Source organism: Papilio polytes, unplaced genomic scaffold (genome assembly GCF_000836215.1).
Source record: "Papilio polytes unplaced genomic scaffold, Ppol_1.0 DF823823.1, whole genome shotgun sequence".
NCBI lineage: Eukaryota > Metazoa > Arthropoda > Insecta > Lepidoptera > Papilionidae > Papilio > Papilio polytes.
The window spans coordinates 1377397-1385950 of record NW_013525381.1 but is presented as its reverse complement, the minus strand read 5'-3'; the positions used below and the strand labels follow the sequence as shown (position 1 = coordinate 1385950).

The window sequence follows — 8554 nt, the reverse complement described above, 5'->3', positions numbered from 1 at the left end:
AACGTTTTTATAAGAGGGGACATAGGAACAGCAAGCCGTCTGTTATCCAACATTGACATCCTCCAGCTGTGGTCATCTTCTAGGAAGAAGTAAGCTCTTATTTTATGAAATCCATTATGTCATCTGTGTTATAGCCAAGGATATTATTATCCTGTCACATTAGGAATTAACGTAAAACCTTGTTCTCTTCTGATTTATTTAAAAATATGTGCGGAAATGAGTTTTCGACCAAAGATAAGTTATTATTACAACGCTTTTTCCATATCTAATATCAGAAATAATTTTTTTAACACAGTAGGTAAGGTAAGTACGTAAGTAAAGCTAGACTTAGCTACTTTGCTTTTTATATCCTAGTTACATATTTCTTAGGCCAGTTGAGCGGTGCGTTTTAAACAAGTTATTGTGCGGCAGCAACGGGAATAGATATACCATTTTTTTAAGTAATTAACGACGCGCCTTTCCATGTTGGTTAAATTTCACACACTCAGTGGGAAAATCGAGTCGTTCGTAATTAACCGCTGTCATGTCGCCACTCCGGGTAGGTTATACAGGACCAAGTGAGTTCTGTGGCGTGGTCACTCTTATAAAAATCAATCCTCGGAATTCATCTCATTTTGTAAATACTAGAAGAAGCGAGACTCTGGCTAGCGATGGCGTGCGAGCGAGCGAGAAAACGCGTTATGTATTATTATTCGAGCGTCGAATCGGGAGAAACCTGCGTGCGGGCCTCACGGGCGGCACCGCTACCCGCGCCGCCCCGCTCCCCCGCCGATCATATGTTCGTGAGCGAGGCGCGCGCCGGCGCTCTGCCGCTCACTGCGAGTCGCGCACTCGTCGCCGCCGCAACACCGCCAGTGGCGCTTGATCAGCTGTCCGCGCGGAGCAGCAATAGCGAGTACCGCTCCCGTGTCCGGCCGGCCGCAGTTCGGTGCGCGATGGACCTACTGTGCGAGGAACGCGTCAGCCCGAGTAGCGCCAGCAGCGCAGGCGAGCCGGCCGCGGCCGCGCCGGTCCCGCGCGCTGCCGGTTGCGACCCCGTGCTGCTGCGCCGCCGCGTGCTCGACAACCTGCTGCGAGCCGAGGAGCGGTACGCCGTCACAGCCAACTACTTCGCCACCCTGCAGACGGAGATCACCCCCCACATGCGCCGCCTCGTCGCCGAGTGGATGCTAGAGGTGAGCGCACCCGCGAGGCGCAAGCGCACGCCGCACCTACACCGACCGTTCGCCATCTTGTCGTCGGCCACGTGTAGCCCTGCTGCTCCTCCGGGCTGCGCCCTGCGCGCCTGGAGTGCCCATGTGGCCCGCGCCCCTCTGAACCGCTCATCCCTAGCGGAACCGTTCGTTCGGTGTATATCTGGTGTTATCCCGATCCTCTATACATGCGCTCGTGACTCGTACAGTGTCTGCCTTGAAGGTGTTCACAATATCCGTATGATTTATGCTCTATTCGGTAGGTATTAAAGTCCTCGGTTGAATGCAGTATAGATGTTTACATGATCAGCTGATTGTGTTTTTGTATCTTCGTATTAGAATCGTATTAGAATATGACAAAAATATAATTGCTTATTACTATGAGATACATCCCTTAATAAATTAATAGTTATTTAACACTGGGGACATTACAATAACTATCTTAGGGAGCTATTTCCGGGAAGAGAGACAGGATAAATCGTAAAACACCTGATTTTATCGTGCCTGTCGATGTCGATAGATATCGATAGACTGTGTATCAATATAATTGTAAAAGGTGCAGGTTTTGGGCTGTGGTCGGCGCTCAGCGCGACATTTCGTAGGTAGTGTAATGGTGGGTCGCAGTCGGAATGTACCGGCGCGGCGCGGGCGCGGGCGGCGGGGCGCGCGCGAGGGGCCCCGGCCGGAACGCGGCGGTCGCCGACCGATGCGACTTGCTCGTTCTATTTGAATAATCAGCTGATTTTGACACGCACACAGCTGACGCCGGACGCGCACTTATCGACGCCGGCTATACAAACGATTGTCGGCTCCCCGCATAACTTTTGCGATTTGAATACTTTGCATTATACACTTATCGATTCTTATAATTTGTATGCCCGAATGACGCAACTTGCAGTCATACAACGTATTTCGCAACATGTAAAAATATAAAGTTCTAATTAATGTTAGATAGGTATTATAAAATAGTGTAAGCTCTAAGCAGTAGTGAACAGAGCATTCGACGCTGGGAGTAGTCAGTCAGCTGTGAAGTGCGGCCACGTGGGGCGGGCGAATGCGAGGCGGTGACGTCACCCGCGCGATGGTGGCGCTGTCTCGGGCCGGGTCCACTGCGCCTCGCCGTCCGTCGCCATCGCCTCGTGGCCACGTACCGTCTAAACCAGTCGCATACCGAATTTCAGCACAAGTATACCGAAACCGCGACTGTAAGGTCACTGACACGTCTCTATACCTACATGTTTCATATTAAATTAACTCGTACTTACAAAGTAGGTACCTACCGTCGGCATCGTCACCTTGCGTTTTGTTTGATAGAAAATAGATCCTCCGTAACGAATGTCCGTTAGGGACATCAATATGAAGTAACTAAATGTAAAAAAAAAAAAAATAATGTAATAATTATTATTTAATAAAGTAACCAAAATACAAATATAGACACCTCCCTAAAATGTTTTTAAAATTAATTTTGCTCCTATTAGGTACCTACTTTAGCTTGATCTACAACAAAAAAATGTGTACGTGTTTTCTTGTTGTGCACCGTTGACTACGATGGGAACGATTAATTTTCTCAGTACGCGGCGTATGATAGAAGCTCTGATTCCGAGAACAATAGATGCGGCAAAGCGAGACACGAGCAAGTCAGCTGACGGGGGACACGAGCGTGAGACGAACAGCTGACCGGCTGCCGACTACCGCTGCCGGCTAATGCACTATAAACATTTCTCTGGCACTACAATAGGTTCTGCATCCGCGCCGCTTCGGGTTACCGTGCGAAACTATGCGGCGAGCGCGCCCTCTCGCCTCTCGCCTCTCGCCCCGTTCTCGGCTTACCTTCACGCCGGTGTCGTCTGTTTATGCTTTCCCTACTTTCCTGAAACGCGCAAAGAGCCGTTCGACGAAGTCGATGTCTCGCTGCTCGACACGAAGTAAATCGAATATCCAACCAGACGTCGCGGAACGTCGCGGAAATTGATATGAGTTCCGTTATATTCCATGCGGTCGACTCGCGCGCTCACGAAAGGTTCGACCCATTTCAAATTCCAACCGCCGCTAAACTTCGTTAATTTTAAAACGCATAGCCAGACTGGTGAAGATGCTAGCGGATTTCCCGCAAATAACACGCTTTACCACTCGAAACGTACATATAACGTTGAACATCCATTGATACCGATAAGAATTTAAAATGCAGGGAAGCGATGCGTTTATCGCGACGAACATATTTTACAATTTTTATGAATTATATAGGTTATCAAATTCCGCGTGATAACTTGCTGATCCGGGCGCGACAACATTTCTCGTAATATATGAATCGATTTTGATCTGAGACATTATTGTGCAGGTGTGCGAGGACCAGAGCTGCCAGGAGGAGGTATTCCCGTTGGCTATGTCTTACTTGGACCGGTTTTTGAGCACGTGCGCGGTGGGCAAGAGCCAGTTGCAGCTGCTGGGCACGGCCTGCTTGCTGCTCGCCTCCAAACTGCGGGAGCCAGGCTCGCGCGGCTTGCCCGCCGATCTACTCGTCTTCTACACCGCCAACAGCATCACTCTTGCCGATCTCTGCGTAAGTCCCTATTACATTACTACCTACTCTTCAGCCAAGTAGATTTTGAGATATGTAATTAAACTAAGGTTTAATTAGCTCGTCCGAGGAAACAGCTGATCTCATTAATCATAAAGTATCGTATACTTTTTGCAACGGGTGCGCACCACTGCCGCGCGCTGCGCCGTGCCGCCCGCCGCTCGCGCTAGACGCTTTCGTGTCGTTCACTCCGCCGATTTCTAACTATACCGACCGCCGGGGAAGCATCCGTGAGAGATTGGAATTTCAGATTTGTGACGGTACATTAATTAATCGAACGAAATGACGATGTACAACACCTTGGCTGAATGCGCGCAGACATCGTGCACGTTGACTGGCGGTCTCGAGTTCTCTGAAGTTAAACCATGATTTCACGCCGTCTCCGATTTTTTTTTATAAATTGTACAAAATGATCTCTCTACATAACAACAGTGATGCTGAGCGAAGCTATCCAGTCGTCTATAAAAGCAATTTATACGCTAAAATCCCGCGCACTAAAAATACTTGTGTGTCATTCTTGTATCCAAAGAGGTGACATCAAAATAAATATATAAGTTTAATGTGCTATTATTATGAGTCTCGGAAAGTCACAGAAGTTTTATTAACCTTTTCTTTAACTTCGGCCACACTTCTGATTTATTGGTATCGCAGATACACATGTGAAAATGCGCTAAGGTTGTTAAAATTTCACATTTTTGGCATTAAACGGTCACCAGTTGTAATTAAGAAATGAGTCAAGTTCAATTTAGATTAATTCGATTCTTGAATGCTTTGGTTATGTACCAAAGTATTTAGATATCTTGTGACTTTCAGCGTTGGCACTTGCGGGCTTTTCGTAACGCCACGTGTCCGCGGATAAGTTACACGTGAGCTTCACGTGAGTACTTTCAAAGCGTATTAGCCTTTCGATCCGGCTGCTAACTATACGTGGTCACGAGTGATTTCGAGCGTTTCGTTATAAAACGTAGCACGAGGTGCATTTCGGTCGCGCGCCGGTCGCCGCCACCCGACGGGGCCCCGCCGCCGCGCCGCTGCGCCGGCCGTAGATAATAAGTGCACGGCGGATCTCAGTACGTCACGTTGTACTTCGGTGTGCGTTTCTTTCGAGGAGTGCACGCGCATTGCACTCGCGATGAAAGCGCTCAATACATCCTGATGCGAGTCGTACCAATTACGCCGTCACCAGGCACAAAAAGCCGCGGGTATCTATACGAAATCGGCGTTGCCGTCGCGGAATGCGGCAGGGCGCGGCGGCGGGGTTGCGCGGTGTCCCCTAACGAGCCGACTGCCTTCTCGGAAGAGTCGAACGAGAGCCGCGTTTCAATCGGACCGATTACAGACGAAGCGCGCCGTATATTTTTTCTCACGCCGCCGCCGACATCGGCGCGACCGCGGCTAACCTTGCCCGCTCGCCCGCGCCCAACTCATCTACGCCTCGTGCCGCACCGAATGAGATCGCACTTTAAATGTAACTATTTATAATTTTTCACGATTAAGTTTTTATCCAAACATGCGGCACGGCAGCCAGCTCGCTTCTCAGCTGCCAGCTCACTGCCTCTCACTTGTGAACTCGCCTGCAAGCTCTTCTCTGTAATCGACTGTGAAATAGGCCAATTATTTCCTGAAATCATTAATCTATGTGGGTAATTATCTCTAATCTTTGTTCAGCAACCAAAGTTACAATTACACGATAAACACTGTTATTTTCTAATATAAATACTTGCTATTTATTCGTTTAAAATATTTCGTAGCACATTCGTAGCACGTCTACAGATTATTGTCGATGTGTTCATTATGCACGGAGGGCGGCTTAGAAGTACAAAAATATACATTTTTATAGTGTACACTTATTTTATCGTTATGCATGTTACCTAACCGCAGTGTTCTAACGGTGCCGTCACACTTGTTGCATACTAAAATTATTCTGTTCTCATAATGGATCGTCCATGTGTGACGAATGCCGGAGACCGCACTCGCCGCCGACAATATCAATTAATATTTCATGCAAACGCATCTCATTATAGTTATGTTAAGTTTTGTTTTACAATGACTTTCTTGCCTATTCTCTAGAGATGCATAGATGCCTTTGTAAATAAAGCTGGCTAAAGAGGCAGGGGACGGGTCGGCTGTCTCCTCATCGCTCATCGTCCAGCTTCGCCACAGACTTGATGCTTTAAACAAAAAGAGCACGCTATGGCATTCGAAACGGCTTTAATGCTGGGTTCCAACGCTTAAACCAGCCCCTCCCCCGCTTGTTTCCCCTCTCCCCCAGTCATAAAACCTGCATGTTCACATCTACACTACCTCCGTAAACGTTTATTATAATTGAAGGATAAGTTTATGACTCACGGTGCCAGTTACACGAAACAGAAAATTCAATATTGTATCTACTGTACGATGCCATACGTTTAACGAGGGAACGTTTAATTTCACAAATGCATCAAATGATATGTCGCGACCTTTGCAACTAAGTATGTATAAGTTAAACACGAATGAACAATACAAACATATCTTACTAAAGTTATAAAAACGAAAGTTTAGATGGATGGATGGATGTTTATTAAAGTTTGAAACCTAAACGGCGCAACGGATCTGGATGAAATTTGGCATAGACGTTGAGCACAGTTTGGAAGAACACAAAGGCTACTTGCTTTTGTTTTTTTTTATTCCATGCGGACAGAGTCGCGGGCAAAAGCTAGTTTTGAATAATAATGGCGCGGCGCCAACGTATTGTTATAATATAGCCAGTGGGTCGCCAGTGTGCGAGGGTACATGGAGAGTGATGGTATTACCTCTTTATCTTTGTCGGTCAATAGCGATAATAAAAAGAGGTTATAAGACCCCGTGGCTCTGACGAGTTACGTTTGATTATTGATTGAGTGGATTGGTTCCGGTCTCACGACTTCAATTGAAAAACACTCGCATGACTTTAACGTATTTAGAATCCATTGAATCCTTTGAATGTAAATCGTGAAGATTGATGGTCTGAAAAAAAAACATGATCGTTGACCTCTTAATTACGTGCCATGTTTTTTCTCGCCTATTCTTCGAGTACGCGCCGGCAATATGTAAACCGCTTACTCGTGCCTTCGCAATTTACAGTAGGTATTACATAATTACATTATTTCAATCAATTTAATTAAAATTGTTACATTTCGAAGAATTTTATGTAGTGTAAACAATTCCTGAAACTTAAACCATCGAGAGATTTTTCTCCTACTATCTACTTTCGGGTACATTCATTTGACAATGTTATAACAATCAATATTTATTTTGTTCATCGAGCTTTTAAATTAGACGCACCCAAAGGCATTCCATCCAAAGGGAAAACTCACATATTTGTTTTCTCATCAAGCGTCTACGGAAAAGATATGAACATTATGTCGAGAGAAGCAACTACGAGCAGGATAGACTAAGAATTTCTAGACGTGTTAGAAGACTCGGCAAATAGACGGTACACCGATAGTTAACAATACCGGGAATGAGCGAAATTATACCGTCTTGTTTGCCAATCTCACGGCGAGACTCCGCCTGTTTCCGGTGTGAATGAAGCTTCCCTCCTCAGACACAAAACGCACGACGCGTCGAGGGGTTAAAGAGTGAGCTGCAGAGATTTTCGTTAACGATTCGTGCTTTCTTCGCATTGTTCTCACGGCGGAGGAGCGCGGGCGGTGCGGGGCGGGGGCGGGGAACCAGTCGCATTCCGCAGCCGGCCTCTTGCTGTCTGCCGGCCCCCGCCCGGACCCGCTCACACCAAATCTCATACCCTTATGTTATTCCATTACTTTTATCAATCTTTTATTAAAAGTATCAATATTTTACAATAGTAAATTCAAGGAAATAAATAAATACCAATAATAAAGTCAGCCAAATATGAACTTTTCGCCACAGATAAGTCTATCTCTTTAAAGTGACGCAATGTTTTAAAACGTGGATATTTTTTATATTTAATGCCATCAAAAGAAATCGTAAACATTTTATATATTTTCCTATTTATATACTGCAGACCGATACTACCATGTTAATTAAATAATAAAACCATGCCGCTTATCCCGGGACGGCTTTTGTTTTATTTTCTCGTGGTAAAATAATTGAAAGAATCGCCACTAAAAGACTTGCAGCGGTAATAAAATTATAAACCGGTGAGAGTAGTATAAAAAGCACTATGCGGGCGTCGACTGTCAGGCAAAAATATTTTTTTTTGTGGTTAGTCGAATAGCCGGGGAGGACATGATAACATCGGTCGCTAGCTTACTTCACGGCGCAAACGTCTTCAATTATAACACTTAACGACGTTAAGCTGACGTCAAAGCGCGCATTATTTAGCTTAGTTTGCGTAAAATCCAAGTCGCCAGTCGTTGCGAATCAAACGTAAATGCCAAAGAATGGACTTTGGCAGTCAATTCAGCGAACTGTTGGTAAAACGTTGTCAGCGTTTTGTAAGAATTTGCTTATGATAACACTGCGCAACCGTCGTTCTGTATGTCAATCACGTTCCGAATTGCCGAGTGGGATTTAATATTCAGGCTTTACTCGTTAGGCTTCCGATCGATCATAATCGTTTAACGCATCTAAGTCTATTATTTAAATCTTTATATTCATAAACTATCAACTGATGAATAAAGCTGTAAAATAACGGTCGATTTTAAAGTATTATAGTGTTGTACTAGTAGGTAGTGTTGTGACTAGATGTGGAAAGTTAGCAGTGTGCGCGTTACGGCCCGCAACGTGGCGCATTGTTCGCTCGCAGCAGTGCGCGATGAAATCGGATAGAAGCTGGGAA

General features: G+C 45.7%; 1 protein-coding gene across 1 annotated transcript in view; it reads left to right on the top strand.

Moving 5' to 3' along the window:
- Positions 1 to 341: 341 nt before the first annotated feature.
- The window catches only part of LOC106103384 (G1/S-specific cyclin-D3), an 18617-nt gene continuing 10404 nt past the window's right edge, over positions 342 to 8554 (top strand). Inside the window, exons 1-2 of the mRNA XM_013283130.1 lie at positions 342 to 1175; positions 3532 to 3753. Of these exons, the coding sequence (XP_013138584.1) occupies positions 651 to 1175; positions 3532 to 3753 (747 nt within the window). The 5' untranslated portion in view covers positions 342 to 650. The remainder of the gene's footprint in view (positions 1176 to 3531; positions 3754 to 8554) is intronic.